The sequence below is a fragment of the Xiphophorus hellerii genome, chromosome 15 (genome assembly GCF_003331165.1).
Source record: "Xiphophorus hellerii strain 12219 chromosome 15, Xiphophorus_hellerii-4.1, whole genome shotgun sequence".
Classification (NCBI taxonomy): Eukaryota; Metazoa; Chordata; class Actinopteri; order Cyprinodontiformes; family Poeciliidae; genus Xiphophorus; species Xiphophorus hellerii.
In genome coordinates, this window is record NC_045686.1 from 16777024 (window position 1) to 16799316 (window position 22293).

General features: G+C 38.4%; 2 protein-coding genes across 5 annotated transcripts in view; both read right to left on the reverse strand.

Annotated features, from left to right (window-relative positions):
• Positions 1 to 1823, reverse strand: part of LOC116734496 (low density lipoprotein receptor adapter protein 1) — a 43678-nt gene extending 41855 nt beyond the window's left edge. Inside the window, exon 1 of the mRNA XM_032585930.1 lies at positions 1466 to 1823. Within this exon, the coding sequence (XP_032441821.1) occupies positions 1466 to 1550 (85 nt within the window). The 5' untranslated portion in view covers positions 1551 to 1823. The remainder of the gene's footprint in view (positions 1 to 1465) is intronic.
• Positions 1824 to 3218: 1395 nt separating this feature from the next.
• On the reverse strand, positions 3219 to 21520 carry LOC116734376 (E3 ubiquitin-protein ligase RNF19A). Of its 4 annotated transcripts, none has more exons than XM_032585728.1 (11): positions 21263 to 21520; positions 19180 to 19207; positions 15212 to 15765; positions 14120 to 14610; positions 11365 to 11570; positions 10252 to 10399; positions 7509 to 7671; positions 7140 to 7254; positions 5248 to 5379; positions 4806 to 5076; positions 3219 to 4725 (listed from the first exon to the last, which is right to left on the reverse strand). In XM_032585728.1, exons 3-11 carry the CDS (start codon positions 15362 to 15364, stop codon positions 4458 to 4460), a joined length of 1947 nt encoding a protein of 648 aa, XP_032441619.1. In that variant the 5' UTR covers positions 15365 to 15765; positions 19180 to 19207; positions 21263 to 21520; the 3' UTR covers positions 3219 to 4457. The 4 variants fall into 4 exon arrangements, with proteins under 4 accessions (XP_032441619.1, XP_032441620.1, XP_032441616.1 ...); XM_032585729.1 differs by having other exon boundaries at positions 3219 to 4728; positions 4806 to 5055; positions 21263 to 21517; XM_032585725.1 differs by having other exon boundaries at positions 3219 to 4728; positions 21263 to 21514.
• Positions 21521 to 22293: the final 773 nt, after the last annotated feature.

Below are 22293 nucleotides of genomic sequence, written 5' to 3' on the forward strand. Positions count from 1 at the left end.
GACATGGACTTTACTACCCACTTCTACTTTAAAATCAACTCAAAAGTAGGAATGCAAGAAAAGGCACAACAGCATTATACAATCATGTGATGACAATATTTTTCTTAAATATTTAACTAAAAATAGAAGCTAATATTTAAGATATTAGATATTTTTATCTAATATTTTAGAATATCTAATATCTTAGACTCCTTTCCTTCTCCTGCGCTTATGTCAATTTTTCCAAACACTTTCTAAGACCTATAGCATCTGGGTCACTCCTATTTAAGTCATTTAGGGGAATCTACTGCAATGAAGCTGAAAATATTACTGGCATGCAAAATGTAAATTTCCGATACTTTCTAATATGTCAGCCAGCAACTGTTGTATTTCCTTTGAGCTATTAATATTTTTCACCCTGATATTGTCATGAAAATATTTTTGCCATATTTGGGTTAAAATCCTCCAAAAGCATCATTACTTTGTGCAAAATAATGATTTTGCTTATTAAAAGTTGGGAAGCTAACCATTTCCTATTACTATATGCCACAAATAAGCAAATGAAACTATTTAGATTTCTACACATGCTAATGACTGGCTGTTTCTTTTTGTTTACTATAGTGGTATCATAAAACAAACATTCAAACAGAAGTTTGCATTCACACTAATAACTTAAGGTTCTTTATTGGACAGGATTCAATGTATTAATTTGCATTTATAACAATAGAAAAAAAACCAAGGAACTTTGTGTAGATCTAAGAAAAATAATTGTAGATCCACACAAGGTGGAAAAGTATTTGGAGTCACAGAAAGCCCCAGCCCCAGAACAGAGACCTTTTAGCCTAATTGAAACTGGCAGTTGCCCACCTGCCAGTTACACCTGAACAAGACCAAATGGCTTCTGAAGAAAAGTGACAGCCACAGTGACAAAAAGTACATTTGAAGGAGTCAAGGTATTGCTTTAATAGCTGTCAAGCACGGTGATGGTAGCATCATGATGTGTGACTGTTCACTTGACACAGATAATTAATCTGAGCAGCTGGATGATTGTACTTGGTCACAGCTGGATGTTTCAGTACAGTAATAATCCCAAACTGGTTTTGGAGGATAAAACATACTAACATTAAACCCTGGTCTAAGTGGTTTCCATCATAAACCGCTAAATAATTTTAAAGGAACTTTAAAATTAAATAAAAACAAATACTGATCACTTTACTTAAAACACTCTGTGGCCAGTTTTATTGGTCAGGTGTGTCACTGTAATCTTATCTCATTCTAGTTAATGTGGTCGCTTTTCTGTAGGAATCGAGAAATTCATTGCCATATTAAATAAAACAACACAATAACGCAAACACATCTTAACAACAATAAAGGACAGCAGTCCACGTCCTTGTGTTCTCTCTCTCTCTCTCTCTCTCTGTGTGTGTGACAAATATTTCCTTCATTATATATTTGCAATATGTCCAAACACATTAGTCTCACTCACTTTCATGCTTTGAAGCGCCCCAGGTGTGTCGCGGGACGCCGGGGCTCTTAATGATCGCTCTGCCGGCAGATTTCAGGGCATCCATCCCGAGGTGTGTCCGCTCTCCGGCAGGTGGATTTCCCTCTGTCTCCGCACCACAGGGAGCTAAACGCGGCAGGCTGCGCTCCACTCGACGGCTAACCTCACCACAGAGGAAAAGAACAAGGAAAGAGAGAAAAGGGCTTCAGGACTCTCCGCTTCTGTGTTCTCTTCCCGGTGAAATGTGCAGCTGAGGGGAAAGAAACCCACGAATCCACTGCACCGTTTCCAAACTTGAGGGCGTGTCCTCAACCTTCAGGAGCTCTGTGGCTCCTGAAGGTTCCTCATTACATGGATTGGCTTCCATCTAATGAGGAATGAGGACATGATTACGTTTGAAATGTTTTCATAACTTTATGGTTGAAAATAAGTTTTGCGCCATGGGATTTTTTGTTGTTGTTTTTAGTTTGGTATTTATTTTTTGATGTGTGTGCACAGGGTTGAGAATTGTTTCATGTATTGACTGGTTTTAGACATTTGAAACGGTATTTCTTTGTTTTTCAGATCAGTGAATATCAATGTACACATTATACTAAACGTAAAGTTTGTTCTTTTTGTGACTAATCCGTTCAATGTTTCTAGTTGTTTTGTTTTTGCGCCATCTAGTGACGGTAAGGTTTTTCTGCATTATGAAAGAAAATATTTTCTATTAGACTTTTTAGGTTTTATTATTTTTAAATTATTTCCATGCAAAATCTAGAAATAAACTTTAAGTTTCGGTAAACTGCATTAACAATTTGCAAAGATAAAATGTCCACCTTACAAGCATTGATGAATCAGAAACTGGCAGTTATCCAGCAAACTAACCTAAAAGAAATTAAATTTATTCTTACTTTACAGTTTTTAACGTTTTGGGAAAATTAAAATACTGGGAAAAATATGTGTTTATGTTTGGAAATAAATCCTTTTTTCTTTGATGCTATTTTTATGAAATGGCTTAGAAATGTTGCCACCACAGAAAGTTTTTTTTTTTCCTAAGAAGTATTTAAAAGCAAAAAAACAGACAGAAATAAGGATGTGATCATTAAAATAGTTGCACCTATTGTTTTAATGACTGGATTCTTGCTCAACCAGCTCAGATTATTTATTGACAGGTAAATCCTTTTATCTACATTTACATCACACATAAACCGGTTCACTCAGGTGTGATAGTCAGATAGGCTTCCTGAGTTTGTTCAATGGCATTTCTGGCTTTGGTGCTTTTCTAATGTGTTTTAATATTTAAAAATGAAAGTGAGAAAGTTGTGCAACATTTTTCCCTGAACAGGTCTCCACTCTATTTTATGGAAACTCAAACGTACACCCCACACCTAAAAGTGACCTGTTTCCCCAACACACGTTTTAAGTGGGAGGATGAGAGCGGGATGCCTGGAAATGTCACATTAGTGTGGGAAAAACAAACAAACTCCACACATAAAGATGCTGACAGGAATTCGAACCCAAGACCTTCTTTCTATATGAGGTCAAAATGCTAACAACTGCACCACCGTGCTGTTCTCATTTCACCCACATCACGCCAAATTCCCACTATGTTTTAAATAAATGTTAACCAGGATTGCCAGCCATCAAAACCTGCCCCCTGTTTGGTCTATAAAAGACCTAATAAGGAAACACAAAGCAGCCCAACTCCACCAAAGAAACATAAAATCTTTGTATGAAACACACACATACTGCATTTATCCTTCAAGGTGAGATCTTTATTCAGTTTCTGTCGACAACCCAGAAGAGGCTTTCATGTCAAGACCACGTTCAGAATTATTTCACACCCTGGAAGTTAAGCAGTGCATGTAAGTCAGGTAGTCCTCACAAATCATCTGGAGGGGATGGTTCCAGTTTCGACATGCTGCTGTTGTAATTCTGGTGACCTCAGAGGGTGACTGGAGTATATTGTTTTCGGTAGCGCACTACTGCAGCTATGCTAACTGGTGCCATCAGAGAATCTGTGTAGGTTATTGAGGAAATGCTGCCGCTTCTACAGCCACAAAACTGCAAAAGGTTAAGACTGTGGTGTTTCTTCTGTGTGGCTTTGCATTAAAGTGAGCATTTTTAAAGACTACAAACACATCTCTCTCTCTCTGTCTTCTAAAGCTTGAACTTCTCAAAGGCTTACCGCGGCACTGAAAGAATGCAAAATGTCGATGTGCTCTGCTGCTTCTCTGGAAGACGGTGGATATGTGTTAGAGTTGTGAGTTCTGGTTTTTATGACATCCTGTGTTCTGCATTATCACCACAGAACATGTCTGATTCCAATAATGAACTGTAAGCACAAAGAGTGTTTCAATAATTGCAGCATGCATCTGTTACAGGCCGTCCATTTCATCTGTGAGCCGAGTCTTAACTGCAACTGAGGACTTAATCAGATAGAAAAAAGTTCTTCTTTTCTTGCAACATGGCTTGTCAAACATATAAATTTGATTTCTGAGACGATAGCTGTTGGATTCTCCCCTCTCACAAAACAAATCATGCCATTTGTGGTATAATTAGTCGTAAAGGGTGAGGAAGTAGTGAGGTAAGGTCTAAAAGTGAACAGCCAAATAAAGTGAGGACTTTAAGAAAAGATTTTAAAATAGTGAATGAAAGGTAGTTTGTTTCAGTAAGGATAAAAAAGAAAAACAGTCTGAACTCTGAACTAGTCAGCTGTCATGCGTTCCTTGTCTTCTTTATAGTTCGTAGCACTACTTTCTATGTCACAGTCTCATGCTTATATAAACTTGAACACATTCATCTTTTAAATTTGCTCTGTTTAAACCCGCAAATTCCTCAGGGGGTGGAGCGTGAAGGCATCTGGTGGGAGGGACGGCTTTAAAAAGCAGGAGATGACCCTGGCTGTGGATTCTTAGTTCATCCAAACATAGTTCAGTTCACAGATTTGTCAATTTTCATTAAACCTTCTTAAATCGCCATGTGAGGGACCTCATACGTCAACTGCTTCAATAACTTGGAAGGATGTCTCTTCGATTCCTCGTGCTTTCCTTCCAAGTTTTTCTCGTCTGTGAAGGTCCTCTCCGAGTCCTGCTGCTTCCCGTCTTTCGTCCAGTCCTGAGGCACAAGGATAATCTTGGGAGTGTCCCACAGACTCAGCCGACAGGCTTCGGCTTGACAGCATGCTACTTAAGCTGGACTGTCGGCCTCCTCTTGGATGGGTTTCAATTTCTACGCACACTTCAATATTTGTTCCTTCCCTGCTGTAAATCCATATAAAAAAAAAAATTTGTTTGCAGATGCATTGAAAAATACTAATCAGAAGATGCTCAATACTTACCTAAAAGTAGGCAATTGTGTTTCATATAGTCTGCTGTCAGGCACACTTGCAACCTCACAGTCAGACTGGCTGTCCTGCTGGGTGTATCCATGGCGTTTTGTGGCTTCATCCACCCCCACATATCTATCTAAGTCTGGGGGTACAGTGCTCGTACTTGGTAGGACGCCCACTTCCTGTACACTGACTCTGACTTCCTGGACACTGGTGTCACTGAGGGCTGGGTTGTTCTGGCCCGTCCAGTGATCAGTGACTACATGAGAGAATAGAAGATCTATAAGAGAAGTTGAAACTAAATGAGACAGGGCAGGAATTAGGAATTATATGCTACTTTGTGTTGGTCTTCCACATAAAATTCAAGCAGAATTTACTTAAGTTTCCTTGTTAGAATGTTACTAAACATTTACAATTCGTGAATATACTATGCGAAACACCATCCACTCACAGCTTGCTAAGTCTTCCAGCTGTATCTTGTTAGTTTCAGGAGGGTCACTCTGGGGTCGACACCAGCCGTTTCTAAAGAGCGACATGGGAACAACCCCGTAGACGTACGTCAGCATTAGCGGCACTCCCATACCTGAAAGACAACAAAATATGCAATATTAAATTTGTGAAGCATTATCAAAATAGGTTTATCAATCAAGTCAGAAAATCTGAACATCATACAACACATTGGATGTGACCTATGGTTTTCCCATTTAAATTCCCACACCTTTCCATAATGGATAACTTGTTTATGATTTTGCATGTTTTCTCCAGTGTTTTCCAAATAATTCTAATAAAAAGTAAGTAAACATTCTTAAAACATTAATTTTGTGGATTACTCATACTAAAAGCAGGTCTCTGCATATCTTACAATAATTTTACAGAAGAGACAGTTCTGTCTTGCTCGTGTCATTGAGGCTAATCTGTATAAATAAAAGGTGAAATAAAGTAAAGTTTTTATTTACAGAACCAAAATTTTACGAAGTGTAACACAGGTTTATTGTTTTATTCTAGAGCAATCTAGCTTCCATCAAGGACAATGCGAAGATGTAAAGAAAGATAAATTGGAAGTTAACATTCTCCAGGAATTGATTTTAGGTATGATAATAAACTTTGACTTGATAAACATTAATAAACATTGCTTAGTGTAAGATGAAAAACCAAAAACAAAAGCGCAATACATTTTTGTATCATTTTCAACAATTAAAACAGCTACACAAAACTAACACAAGAGGGAGCCATTCCTTTCTAATCCTAAACTGGAAGCTGAAAGGAGATTTTTTCTTCTTCATCTTTTATGTAGTTTTATGAAACTGCAGCTAATAGATTAGCAGAAAAAACTAACACAGCTTTGAAACAGCAATAAAAGACGGGCAGACTGCCAGGCAAACATGCACAGTGCAAATTAATCACACCGTAAATGTCAAATTACTTTTTACGTTTGATTTGTGCCCACTTGTTTTCAGAACCTTCAACAAAGTGCTTTCAAGGCCCTCCCAATGCGATGATCAGCAACTTCGCCATGCTGCGTGATTATGCAACTCAGTGCCGTGTGCGAAAGGAATTTGGGAACACAAAGCCGAGCTCCAAATAAACAAAGGGACATCATTAACGCAGCCAGGACACTGGGTAGCTATTGACTCAGCAAGAGTATGAGAGCAGGGTAGGAGAACAAACGAGCCAACCAAACAATTCAGAGAGAGAGAGAAAGGAGAGAGGAGAGAAAGAAGTGAACGTGCTGGATTTTAAGTGCGTCTCAGTCACAAAGCAAAAACAACACCACATTTTGTGCTGGAAATATGGTGAACAAAATAAAAGTTGATCAGCAGCAACAACACAAAATGCAAGAGGTGTTAATGGAAAAACATAAGGAATCGGAAGGTGGGATGCAGACAGAGGATCAGAAGTAGGGATAGAAAACTGGTGCAGCTTAATTTGTTAAAGTATTTGTTCCAGTGGAAGATCACTCAATGCAAAGACTATTATGAAGATATGAAAATAATTTAAACATCAGCTTGTGAGAATTTATACAGCTAACATAGTCGTAGTCATGTGATTTATTTGTGATTGCAAATAAATCCAGGTATGAATAGGGCTACTGTGAACCACATTATTAAGCTGTTGTTTTTGAAGTTGGGGTATGGATTAAAAATGATTTAGTATACATCGACTACATTCTGATAATAACTATTGTTTAGTTCAAAGTTGATGTGGAAAAACCAAACAAATAAAAATAGTGCTTTGTTTAGACTTATCAGATTTAAGGTTTAATATTTTTTTCCAGTATATACAACTATCCCATTTCAATCACACCATAAAATTTAATACTTATCTTTAAGCATATTTACTTACCCACTGTGACAGCTGCTATGACCGGCGACACAAACACAGACATCATCACCCCACTTGCCACAGTTAAGTAGTGCTTACTTCCTGAGATATTGTTTTTCTTGCAACGACCATGGACCTGGAAGGTAATAAATTAGAAACAAATTGCCTCATGGAAATTTAATTTGTTCCTTGTTGTTCCCCATCTGTGCAACCACTTATCCGCATCCACTAACAAACTCTAGCAAAATACAAAAGAGGACAAAAAAGCAGTCTGAGCTTTTCTTCAACCACCACTGTTATGTAGTAAGTGTATGATAAGTTGTTGAACAACTGCTTGAATTCTTATTTTCCCGACCCTGTCAACAAATAGCTTTTGCCATTATTGCTTACCTTACGGCCCATGTAGATTGGTATACCCACTATGATGACTGGGATGGCAATGCCTGCTATAAGGGAGATGACCACAGGTGCTCCGAGCAACATGCCCACCTGCCACAGTACTTTTCGAGTTTGAGACCATGGCTTCTTCCCCCAAAATGTACATCCTGAGGGACTGAAACACACAAGACACACACACAATTCAGCTCAATTCAAACATATTCTATTAATCCCAAAAGGAAATTAAATGTTGTTGTAACTCAAGCCATCTAAGATTCTTTAGATGGCTTGACGGTACCTCCCATAGTTGTTTTTTTTTCTTATATCCTGCAGACCCTACAAAGATCAATAAAATCCCTAGACTGTTTTTGCTGTTGTTTTTTTCCAATATATTAGTCTTGTTCAACAGTAAATGAAAAATAAAAACATACATTTACAAAACCATGTTGATTAGTACATTTTCCATAAAATAGGCAACCAGGATGTGCACAATTATACTGACATATATTAAATCAATCAATTTCTTCATCTCCCTTACTGGAAATATCTCAAACACAGCATGCCATATTAAAGTTTTAGTCTTACGGAAACAAGTGCAATAAATCACAGCAAATAACAAAATAATAATATTGGAGATGACATGTCTCATTACTCATTCACTGTGCTTACATAGCCATTAACCATTTTTATATTTATTTGTCTCCCAGAATTATCTCAACATGAGATGTTACTTTTGGTTAAGTGTTTTTATTACAGAAAAGACCAGGTTATTAAATCTTACTAATGCCTAAAATCCAGCTTTGGTTTTATGTTGCAATCATACGTGAAGAAATTGTTAACTGACTAATGCTTTTCTGCGTAATTAAAGCAATAATTGGCTTGCAGGTTCAGGGGTGGCAACATAAAGGGCACAAACTGCACCTCAGGGCTATTTCTTGCAGTATCTAATTGTTACTCAACAGCAAAAGTCACTTTGGGGAATTATAGTGAGCTATTATTATTGTTCTCTGTTGCACTGACCTAGCAGATTCACTGTGCGGTCCTTAAGACTGCACCCTTCAGCAGAACATTTACCTTACTGTAATTGCAATATAAGAGACAAACAAGTTAGAGGGAGAAGGAGAAGGGCAGGGGGATCTTTAGAAGTGTTTCTTGTTTAAAAGAACTGACACATGCAGCCACTCTAAGTCAAAGAATTGTACACTGATGAAAAGATTATACAGCACCCACACATGTTTTCTCAGTAACGCTAAAATCGACCCCACCACAACGGAAATATGTTGATGCATTAAGCAGGATGAATGATGGGAAGCTAGCAGCAGCTTCTTTCCAGGACTGAAAAATCAATTGCAAATTCAGTTTAAACCAATAGAGCTTTTTTTTTTTTTTTTTTTACAATGATGCTGAGAGGCTTAATTTTTCATCATAAACTGGGTGTTTCCAAACACATCTTTTTGTTAGGATGATGATGATGGTCTACATAAATTATTCTTCAAGAAAAGAATATAATCACATCATGTTCTGCTAGAGTTTGAGTTGCACTTAACAAGTGAAAAAGAGAGATACTATAATTACTAGAAGTGATGTTTTTGATGAATAAGTGAACTACAATAAGAAACAAATTTGATAGCTTCGTTTTAAAATATGTAAATAATGTTACTGTGATAGAAACTGTGAGGTATTTATTGTAATTACTCTTCCCAGTATAGTAGAGTACCTTACAATGGCAAATTGATAGAGTCTAAAATCCCTCTCCCTATAATGCATACTTCGTAGCACTGAAGAGCTTAATTTAATGCAACAAAAGCTGGCACTTGTAGTAAATCAGAGGATTTGTGCAAGCCTATGATGTGAAACATTATAACAGAGCGGAAGCTATATTTCAGTTATGAACTTCACTGAGCTCTCTCCGTGCATTAGATCATCTTAAACAGATTCAAATATAGTGTAAATTAGTCAGATAATAATTGTTTCGGCTGGCTTGGGAGAAAATCAGGAAATAAATAAAACATAACGTTGGATTATATCTGTCAAAAAAAAAAGTATTTGCAGCATTGCCCATTGTATAAAGACTCGCAAATGTGTGAAGCTACCATCAAAGCCGAGGCGCATAATAAAATGTAGTAGTGATAAAAGCAACCATCGGGCTGGGGTATTTTCCTGGGACATTTCCATTAAATTGATTTTGCCTGGTATACTTTGCAAAAGAACTCAGACCCCTTGAACTTGTACACGTTTTTGTTGCACTACAACCACAAATCTTAATGCATTTTATTTATTTGGATTTTATGTGATAGACCGACAGAAAGTAGTGTATAACTAAGAAAGATAAATCCAGTACACGTATTGTATAAAGACCTTAGTGCAGTCAACTGGCACCAGATGTCCTCTAAAAAACATAGTGAGTCAATATAGAGTTCATCTGAACACCAGAGCAAATGAGGTCTTCTATTCACTCGGTGGGGGGAAAGTTTTTAACATTTCAACTGATAAAATATTCTGTATACGTACAGTAAATTATGGACAGGTAACAAAAATTCTTACATCTGCTTCTTGGACTGCTGAAGCTGGTGCAACTGTCAAGCTCTGGTAGGAATTGTATGATGTAAATATTCTCACCAGAGGGGGATTTCAGTGTTAAAGACTCACTGAAATCAGCTGTGCACGTGATAATTTGTTGTTGTGCTAGACTTACGATACGCTGCAAGTGGTTCCCCATATTGAGACAACACGGTAAGACTGCGAGCAGGAATACCTGAGGTAGTGCACATCAGTGATCTCCTGCATACACAGCCAGCAGAACTGACAGGCACACACAGTGCAGTTCATGCGGTTACAGCTGCCATCATTAGTCTTCATGATGTAGGCGCCACAGCGAGGACATGCCTTTATCTCCTCTGCATCTGGAACAGAATAAATACGGACAACAAGAACTTGATACAGCTACTTTCTGACCACAAACAGATTCACTTTGTATCTTTTTCTACTGATAAAGCAAATAGCAAATTTAAGAAAAAGCCATTTATGTAATTGCCTATGCTATAGTGCATATTTATTTTGTAGTGGAAACAAGTCTGTTAATTACAGTGGCCTTCAACTTTATGACACTACAGGTGTATAACATTTAGAAATAAATTATATTTTACAAGTTGTTTGTTATCTATTTATATCAGGCAGCTTCAAAAAATGTGCTCCCTTTTTAATATAAGTACTCAGCCTGGGACTATTTTGTCTCATTTGGTTTTCCAGAGACATTTCCAATCACCCCACAGTACTGGAATTGGTTTTTATTTATTTACTTTAAGGTTTTTTGAATAGTGACGCATCAAAAACTTCTGTCTTGGTTTTACTGAATTTTGGAGCTGAGTTAAACAAAGCTGATTATGGTGTCCTGATTGATCAATTGGAAAACTGGGTGGGGTGAACTGGTTCTGGTCTTACATGGCAAGCTGGGACTATTTTGTCTCATTTGGTTTTCCCCAAGGCACCATTCTCATGGTACTTTCTTTCAACATTTAAATGATCCCATTAGCTCAGAATGGATTATCTTATGATCTTCTACGACGCATATAAAGATGATGTACGACTTTACACTGTGACACCTGAACATAATCTACAACAGTAGTTACCAAATAAGTGTGTCTAAAATGTCCATGAGTCCATGGGTCTGATGTTGTTTTCAATCTACAGTCAGAAAACATAGAAATGTGGAAAAAGAACCACAATTAAATTTTTTTGGTCAACATTTGAAGCTTTTCCCTCATCATTGCCAGAGCAACCGATAATTGAAGAGGGCACATCCTAACTTTAAATTCTTGCCACCCTTTCTAAACCAAGGACTCAACAGTAAATTTGTTTCCAAGCTTACCTCCTCCAGTTTCTTCGTTGAAGACATACATTGCAGAGGCATCATTTCCACCTGAAGCGTGGCGGGCACGCTGACGCCGCGCCTGGTCGCACGTCTGGTTGGGGTGCCACAGCTGTCGACAGTGGTAGCAGAACTCTGTGTCGCATCCCTCACGGCCGCAGCTCAGCTTGGGACACTCTGCACAGCCGTAAGCTATGACCGCATAACTATAATTCAGAAAGGGACGCAATTTAATGCCGACTCTACATGCCTCATTTTGTTGCCCTAACATGTTGATGTTAAGTTGAAAGACTCAAAGAAATTGTGGAGGAATTTGCTGTTTTATGAGAAGACAAGTAAAAGAGTGTGTGATCATGTATCAAATGCTGGGGAATGAGAGCAATTTGAAAGCCAGACGGTTTTTTTTTATCCTGCTGGCATTTTCAGCTCTGTGATGTTTTCCAGTTTGACTGAATCAAACAAGTTGGAGGCCACACACTCCTGCAATGATCCTACTTTGGTATCAAACTCAATTTGAATCTTAGCTGCATGTATAAAATATATCCAGATATCACAGTCTTCAAACAAACCAGCAGTTTTTGGATTACCTGGATCTAAGAGCAATCTTTTATGCGTTGCCATGCAAGGATGTTGAATGAAGTGAAAATCAATCAACTAGCTCATCAGTGTGTTTAAGAAAACACAGAATCCATCTAAATTAAGCATAACACATCTGTAATAGCAGTTTGAGGCATGTAAGGTTGTACCTTACATGCCATGGCAACAATAAATTAAGAAATCCATCTGAGAATATCAATCAATCAATTTATTATTTTATTTATTTATTTTATTTTGTCATATTTTCAATATGTAGAGCATTGGATGTCTGAAAAACACAGATTCAGATGGAGATGGTTTCATAGCAACTCAAGGGACAGATGGAGTTAATTTCCAGGGGAGTACATGAAATATGATCTTGATCAGTAACAACAATAATTGCATATTGTCTCAAGCCAAAAAGAAACTGTTTGAACAAAGCTGATGGTGAACAGCTGTATAAGAGTGAGTGAGGTAGTTGAGGATTTGCACATCTTAAAAGATGCAAAGAGTTTTTAAAAATGAAGGTTTAGTTCATAGGAAAAATATATATATAGATATATATGTCAATGTTTTGATAAATGTGTGATTTATGTGAGGTGGTAATCACAAAACCAACTAAAGCAGAATCAGGCTTTCAACAAAAAAATCTGCACAAACAAAAATAAATTGCTAAAACATGGATCGTAGGTCATAAAATCTACTTAAAACTGAACTATAAATCACTATTCTTTAAAAAGACTGCTTTATATTTATATCATTCTTAAAATTCAGTGAGTTAGGCAGATAGTATTTTTCTTTTTCTGATTATTTCTGCCATCATGGTTTCTTCTGGTATTTAAAAATGTTCTGTATGTATATCTATATTTTTTCTAGATGTGTACTTATACAGATAAATAATTAAATAATGCTCTTTTCGTTCTTACTAAATGTCTATTATTCTGTCAAACAATGTGAATATGTTCACTTTATGCAATACCGAAATTGCCTGTTTCACTTTTTCTTTAGGCATTCTTTAAATAGCAGCCTGTCAATGTGACATATTTTCCTGTAGCACGGGCTGCCTCAAGCTGTCATTATGTGTGGAAACCCCACTGTGTAGATCCATTGTTTGTGACTGAAAGATTTATAGAGCTCCAGGCGGATTAACCTCAAAAATGATGAAGCATATACAGTGGTATGAATATAATCCAAAAGATTTTTAATGTTCAGTGGGAAACATTGGAGGACCTGGAAAATGCTGGGAACCTAATTTGTAAAAGTACTTCATAATAAAATGGGGGTGCTAAAAAGCAAAACATAAAATATAAATACATTGTGAGACGATAATAAACAGTGATATATTGTAACCAGTGTTTTTGTATAAAAATACTTTTTTCTGTTGTGTTTTATATGTGGTTTATAATGGCATCACATGCTTTAGGCTCATTGATTATTTTTCTCCATTCATTCATCAGGCACTGAGGCCTGTGGTAGTCCTGAGCCCAAGTGCTTCTGTGCATCTGACCACAAATGTCTACTGTACACAGGAGCAGAGCATGCAACATACTCCTGAGTAGGGACCTATCTTGTTACCCATCTATTCTTATTAAGGCTGCACAGCAATAGATCAGTGTCAGTGATTCCTTCAAACAGCTGCAAAGATAAGAGTTAAATCAGATCAACTAGTGATGCGCTCTGTTAACTATGTCCTCACTGAGGTAAGAAATATCCAAACAACAATTCCTCTCTGCCTGAAGTTTTCGGTGAGCTTTATGCCTCCTATGGGAGCCAGGGTAAAATATTTATATAACTTTGATCAGAGTTGTTAATGGAGTGGTGTCAAAATAATTCTAGCAGTTTTTGTTTTAGGTTCCCCACATGGACTATTTTGAGCTTTATGGCTATATCAGGACAAGAAAATTATAACATATCACATTCACAAACAAACTCCTACTTCTTTTCCATTTCCGAATTCTACATACAGAAATATAAGAAAAAAACTGATTGCTGAGTTTCAGCTGTTTAGTTAATGAATCACGACAAAACAGAATTATGTGGTTGGCTTCCAGTCCAGGTGTGGTTAAGGTCAATGCCATTTTTTGTTTTTGTTTTTTTCGTGGTGTGCACTTGGTTGTTTTTCAGAGAGTTATGCATTGTGGAATTATTGATGTGATGATCGTCAGGCCTCTGCTCTCACCTGCAGTCAGGTGCCGGGCACCAGCGTGTATCTGGGTCAGCGGCCAAAAAACGCCTCAACTGGAACTCCTCAAATCTCTCCAGCAGTGCCCGGTCATCCAGGATGGCGCGGACATCCAGTGGTGCCAGCGCTTCAGGGCACTGCGGGCACGCGATGCTCACCCTGCTCTCTGATATCTCGATACGCAGGTACTGGCGAAGGCAGTCGGAGCACGCCCGATGCGAACAGGAGCTGAGGCGCGGGAAGTTGAAGCGCGGCTGGCTGAGCAGGCACAGCGGACACTCCTCCAGGTGTTCATCCAGCAGCTGCTCCTGGCTGGACGAGGACAGGGAAAGGACGCCAGTGGAGCCGCTGCTGGCCCCGCCCTCACAAGCCTCTGTGGCGGTGATGGTCTTTCCCACCTCTGCTGCAGTTGGCAAACTTGATTCTTCTGCTCCCTCTGCTCCAGAAGCTCCTGATTTTCCAGCATCTACTGCTGTGAGGCTGATGTCCTGAGAAAAGGATAAAGAGTGTTACCTACAAATCTAACCATGCGTTCCAAAGACAGTATACTTATTGTTTGTGCTGCTACTGAGTGCATGTTCAGTTTATTGTTGCTTGGCAACATCATTTCTAGAAATGACCAACTAATTACTAGTCTAGGGATCTGTTTTGGCAGTTGCCCTTGGACACTATCCATGGTCAGCACCAGAAAATGGCTGAGGTCACTGATGGACCAGTAAACAAAACAAACATCCTAATTGGTTTGAGAATTACCTGGATGAGAATGAAATAAACCTGATGATAAATCCAAAGATTCGATCTCTACAGTAGACTTTAAACATCTTCCTTACAGTGATTTGCAGAATTACTCTTATACTTAGCACTTTTTCAAATGTTGTCAATATAACTTGGACATTTTATATGTTAGATGAACACATAGGATAGCATAATTGTGAAATGGAAGGACATTTTTTAACAACTAAAGACCTAAATTAGAAGATATTTTAAAAAATATGAAGAAGATGCATTTGAACAAAAAGAAAAATTTGTTCCCGGCTTAAATAGATATCTATTAATGCCACAAACATTTTTCACATGCTTCAGCCTCACCTGCTCTGGATGCGTGCTCGGAGTCAGAGTTATAGGCACCTCTTCTCTCGGCCGGGGCTCCACAGACCTCTCAGGCTTCGGCTCCGATTTTGGCTTGCGGCTGAAAAAGTTGAGGAAGCTCAAAGGCCCAGTCTGTTGCTTGGGCCTCTTCATGTTTCGGGCCTTGAGCGGGAGCGGGAGCAGCAGCGGCCGAGGATGGCAGACCTACAACCATGAGCAGGATGCGGGATGTGAATGCGGCAGCGGGATGTTTAATCTGCGTGTGGGCGGATGAGTAGTGAGAGCTCTCACGGATCACAGTCTTGGAGCTGGACAGCTATTTTGCTATTTGAGCGAAGAGGAGTGGGAGAGATGGAGAACGAGATGCTGAAGAGGAGGCAATCCCTGCCTGAGGGGGACATCGCTAATTTGGTGCTGTTTCAGAGGGCTGATCATGTGGTTTATGTTTCCTCCTCTGCTTCCTCCTGAACTGAAATTCACATGGTTAAAATTAGCCCTCAACTGTCCACCACCTCGAGCTGAGGTCTTCTTTGGAGCATCAACAGTCCTTTTCCCTGCAGAAAGAAAAAATAAAACTAGCATGAAAACTAATCTCAAGTGAGAGCATCATCTGCACAACATATCACATTTTAGTATCACTGAGTTAATTTAGAATTAAAAAACATCACAAACTGTCACATTTCTTAAGTTTAAGCAATTTTATACTCATTCTATATTGCTCAAGTCCTTTTTTAAGACTTTCACAGTCTGTACTGCAAGTTGTTTATGTATATTGATTTATACTATTGAAACTAATGGGCAACGGTAGTGCAAACCACCATCACATTCTAAAACATTTAGAACTGATGATGATCTAAACCACAATATGAAACAAAAGTCATCCAAAAGAACGCCTAAGAAACACAAAGGCAAACGATGCAAAGCCAGGTGGCTTGTCAGCCAAAACATCAACTGCACATTGTGAAGCTGGACTAAACTAGTCATTACTGACCAGAACAAATCCGAAAGCTGTAAATCAGAAGAGCTTTCAACAAAGATGTTACATCTACTCTGCAGAAGGATAGGCTGAAAGTGAATCCAAGGGACTCTCAATACGATGTGTTTGCTTCACAAAACCATCCCAGAAGGTCTCCATGGAAAAAATGTGACCACAGTGATATTTTTCTTCTCACCAAAACTCTAAAGCTCTTGGCCTCGGTGACTGATTATAAGGAACATAGCAAGGTCACAGTTTCCAATTTTCTGTCACATCAATTCTGCTCTTTAAAAGACACTTTAACGAGATGCCAAAGAAACTGCAGGAATAATCAGAATTTTCCTCTGCTACGTGGAGAACAGATTGCCATAGAGCTCCACTTGTTGCTGTGGGCTGTTGGTCAACAAAATCAAGGAAGGATACAACCCTTTTTCTTTAAAGCTGCAGATTGATAAATATCTGAATACAAGTTATAGCAGGTAGTATAATTAATTCCCCAGCTAATGTATGAAATGCTCATCAGAGATACAGCACACTTTGGGTGTCGGAAAGTGCATTTATTGCCTTTAGTAGTCAAGTTGAGGCCTAACCAGTCAACAAATAGCCCGTGGGATAGCAATAGAGAAAAACACCAGAAAAGTCTGCAATTCAAGCTGAAGTACTTGTTTTTGGGATCACCACACTATGATCTTCCCATCATTATGTCTCAAGACTTGCGAAATAAGGTCACAGCCAATGAGACACACAGAGCAGACGGACGAGAGCTGTGACCAGCTGACAGAGAGCACTGAGAGACGACAAAGCAGACAAGGCAGCAGAGCTGGCCAAGAAAACTCACTCTCTCCATCAGGCAGCAGTGGGCTTTTATAATCAGGCTCAAAGAGCAAAGACAGAATGATGTAATTCACAAAACTCTGGACCAATTAAAATGGCTGTCGCCATGGCACCGCGCTGAACCGGACAATGGAATAAGCCATGAAATCTGAGATAATTAAAGGTTATCATCTATTTCAAGGTCTATTATGTCATGTTGTGTGAATCTGTAGCTGCGGTGAAGTACATATCTTGTATCTTCAACGAAAAAAAGTTTTACATCAAAACTTTTTGGAACGCTGTTGCTTTATATGCGTTCCGATGTTTAACTGTGATACTGAATGCGACTGAGATTAGATATGTATTTCTGTAGCAGTGCTGTGGATAAGCTAAAAATCGCCATGAACAGCAGGCTCTTCCTGGATATATACTGTATATATATATATATACATATATATATATATATAATTTTGAGTTGAAGACTATGCTCCCTTAAAGTTGGCCCCATAAACAGATGGTTAGTGCCGATATTTTAGATGCATGTTTTTCCGGAGTCCGGAAATACTATCTGACCAGTCGCCACACAGCAACAACAAATGATGAACCAGGAAGAGCACCAGAGCGCAGTTCTGTTAACACATTGTGAATATGTTTCTGGGTCTATATTATTAAGATTACTATCATTTTAATCTTAGAAATATTTGATCAGCAATGTTTTCTGTTGGATCTATGCGCCCTTCTCGGCAAAGTTGTGTCAGACGCATTTTGCACATGCAAAAAGCAAGTGAGTAATTACTTAATGTATAAACGAGCAAATTTGAACTATAGTCATTTGAGAAATGTCTGATACTGAATACAAAATGTGTCAACATGAGCTGGAAGTCAGATCTTTTCAAATACTTAATCAATTTTAACTTTTACTAAGAACTGTAAGTGCATGTTGTAAATTTTATTCATCATCTCTCAAGATCAAATCACTATATTCAGAAAATTTGGGAACTGTCACAGCTTATATATTTTTTTGCATTTTAGGTTCAGGTTTTAATTCTAGCCAGGTCTCTGCTGCCATGATCATTTTCCAGGTATCAGTGCAATTTCTCAAAGTGTTATTAAGAAGATGACGGGGTAGAACGAGCAAGCAGATATAAGATTTATCTATTTATTTCGAACAGACAATAAAAAATAAAAAACAAAATAAAAAATCCCTGCTTTCTGTGAGCCATTCCTCAGACAGCTGAGGGAAGCAGAAACAGGGGAGCAGAGCCGAACTGCGGATAAATGGTTTTCCTTTACCTTGAATGGTTAGGAACTCTTCCTACATCTGTTTAGATAATCACACTTAGTGCTCTGCAAGCAAGTCTCTGGGCTTCTGTGCAAATATATTCCAGGTTTTAGAATCTAGAATGTTTCCTAAGGTTTTGTTTGGGGAGGGCACTCACCACATTCCCTCATCTCTTATTCTCAGAACATCTGTGGCACAAAAACTTTTCTAATTAATGTTTTCCGAAACATAATAGTATGTTAGCTGTGCCTAAACCTATAATATTTTGAACATAAATCAAACATGTCGGGGCCCAGAATCATGTTGAGTTACTCTCATAGAGGGAGACACAGTCATAATGGGTTTTCCTGCTCCAGATGTTCTTTTAGCCCCAATACTTTTAGAAGTTTTTCTGTTCCTCTCATTAATGTTACTCTCAGCAAGAATTGCAGTATTACTTGGGGGCGGTGGTTGGATAAAAAGAAGAAGAAAAGCAAAATAATAAAATTTAAAAAACATTGATTGCCACGCTTACTATATAATTGCAATCTGTTGCTCCACATTTCTCTCAGCAGTCGTGACTGGGAGTGTTACAGAGACAATAAGGACCACAAACGTCAAAGCCAAAACTCTTTATGCTTTTCCATGTTTACAATGTTTCCATCGTGTGCTGAAAAATATGTTTTAAAAGTGCCAAAGGCTTTTCTTTAAATCAGCAAGTACATCAAATTTACTCGCTTTTAAAGTAAATCATCAGCAAGTAATTTACTTTACTTACTGATATTCAGTTTTTGATACTCAAAAACTGATATTTCAAAAAATATCAGTTTTTGAGATTCATTTGGACATGCTTTAAAAAGTCATTCTGGGCCAATTTTCTGGGGTAGAATTCTCCTTTAATGGAAACATTTTCTTTACCTGTTCCTGATGTTGCTTGGATTGAAGGCTTTGTTATCCGACGTTAGAGACATGTGAAGAGAAAAGAGGAAAAAGAAAGAAAGATAACTCCTGGTAAATACACTGATTAAGATTCAAATAAATCTAGGCTCATAATGCATTCACAGATCAAGATTTCTACAGGTTTTGACTGCATCGTAATGACCAATTCAGTTTGTAAATCGGTTGATTTAGTGGATTCTACTAACCTCTTCTTTCTGCCTTCTCTAGTTGATTTCTGTCGAACAAACCTGACTCAGAGGTGAATAATTATCGACAGTTTATGTTTTGTGCTACCTTTGCTCGTTTCAGCAGCTAAATTCATAGTTTACTTACTTTTCATTAAAACAGGCTAAATTCATAACTGCCACAATGTAACTTATATTTTACTTCCTGCGTGTTGAAGCAGTTTGTAATTTTTATTTTTAAAGGTGCTCTACAAAGAAACGTTTTACTTATTCACATCATTACACAACATAAAAGAGCAGTTTGGATTCTTACTGTATTTTTGGATATGACTCAGTATGTCGATTCAGAACAGGCAGCACAGAATTGGAGATGATTCATCAGAAAACATTACAGGCAAAATAAAATAAATAAATAAATAAATAAAAACAACTTTCTTTTAACACAAGAGAGACGATGCCTTTGGGGAAGTGGAACCAGCCATCGGTGATGGAAGAATTGAACGTTCCATTAAAATCACCTGATTGACATCTAATGCAGCTGCAAGTCACTCGCTAAGGAAAGACTAAAGGCTCAAAAAAGACAGAAGGAGTAAAAGTGAAGCATTATTTAAAAAGAACTCCACTGTTTTATTTTTTTTTCCTCAAATCTGTTCTAATCGTAAAGCTTCTCATGCCTTTACTACTTTTAAGAATTGGATTGGATTGAATTGATTGAAAGCAAAAGAACACAGACTACGGTAATTTAAAACAATATATTGAAGAAGTGCAAGAGCGTGAAACACCTGCATCTGTGTAAGCAGAATGCCATTGTAGGTCATGCATAATGTAACATGCTTACAGCAAAATTCTCATAGGGGCTTGTGGAAATAATGTCTTTAAATTGCACAACTCTGAATACTAAATGCACAGAACATATGTTATTGCAAGTGTTGCAAAAGGACAATGACATATGGGATTGTTACACAATCTGAATTCTGCCCCGAAGCTATTTAGAAATCCCTGCCACCCTCTCAAAGGGGGAAGAAACAGTTTTCTGGCTTTTTTCTTGACCTCCTCTCTTTACAGCAGTTTTTTTTCTTTTCTTTCCTCCTCTTTGACACCTGTTAATGATGAAGTTGCTTTTGAATCTGAGGGCCACGTTTGCAGCCTCAGAAGAGGGAAACCCGTTGGCATTTAAAAATATCTGGGTGCTGGACAGATGCCCACAGCAGCAATGCGGGTTTTAGAAGCATGAGAATGACCTCAGCCTACACACACACGCACGCACACGCACGCCGCACACACACTGATGCTTTCAGAGGAATTCCTGACCAAAACACACAGCTCCACTCTGAAAGCCTGTAGTTATATGTTGCCTTACAAGCTATTAAGTAACCACTTTATGAAATTATGTTTAAATACTGCCTCTTATTAAAAGGTGTTTTGAATTATGAAAATGTACAAAAAGGGCGTCAGTCCTTCCAAACTTTTTGATATATTTAATAATACAATTTATGTCCAAAATTCTCTTTAACCAGGCCTATGTGAGCAAAAGGCTATACAAGACGTGCAGCTTTAGATACAATGAGTTATAATAGCACACCGACAAAAAATCAGCCCTTCAGAGCCTCCTCGCGTATTTCAAAGTTATTGTCATGTTTTATAAACATTTTTTGAATGATTTACGAAGGGGTTTGTCCAGCGCATCAGCGTGCTGTTGCAGGGAGTGGCATGTTTAACAGGCGATGCACAGTCGCATTCACCTCTACCTCCATTGCATCCCACATGGACTCGGCTGAAAACAACAACAAACCCATCTGATTGCGCATCCTAATGCTATCCTCCGCAGCGGGTCAAACCTAAATCATTTCCATTGCGTAAAAATTGCGTTTTCTTACCCTTTTTTTCCCCCTCTATGCAGCGCCTCTTTCTCTTATGCAGCGTACACGATCCACAACTGGCTCCTCCCCATCCAGGAGCGAACAGTAGCACAGATACCGTCTCCTCCTCCTTACTGCCGCACAAAGAGCGGATCATGGGATGGACAAAGCTGCAGAGCGGAGGGGGCAAAGGGGGCGGGTACGGTGGTCAGCCCGAGAAGGAGAGGGGTCTTCGAGCCAATCTAGCGGCGGCAACCCGGTGGCTTTTGCACACTGCAGTGACAGCAGCCTGAAAAGTGACGCAGAATCCTAGGATCCCCTATTTATAATTCCCACACCAGCTCCATAACAAAACACTCTGAACCCCACAGTATGCCTGCTATTCCAAAAATAGCATCCGCATTGCTGAAGTTTCAACACCCCTTGAACCTTTTCACATTTTGTTTCATTACTGCCAACTTTTCAAATTGTATCTTAGAGAGGCTAACACAGAGTACTGCACAGCACAGTTGTGAGGTGGAAGGAAAAAATATGGTTTTATTAAAATAAATATATAAATAAAAATTTTAAAAACAAAGCCATACTCGATGTGGCATTGATCCAACTGAGGCAAAAAAAAAAAAACACAACAACATGCCTGCACTCAGTCAGAAGCATAAGCAAAGTGAGCTGCTGTTTCTGGCCCACAGGCTAGCAGAGGGACCTCAAGATAACTTCTCATTTTACAGAATGTGTATCTCCAAGACCTCACACTCTTCCTCCATGTTTCACACATCAAAATAGCATTATATAGGCTCTTATACGCTGGTTTATGTGGTTATGCCTGTCATTTAAGTTCCCCTTAAGTTACCAGTAAGGGGATGTTAATGACACTGAGAATTTGAAGAAACACAGCCTCGTTAGAAATTCTGATAAACCTTCACTTTGCTATCCTTGAGTTGTTCAAACCAGACCAGATTTAGTCAGCATTTGATCATTTTGCAGTTGAAGATGTGTTTAAAGTTCTTGCAGTGTTCTACTTTCACCCCACGTCAAGTCTCGTTGATAAG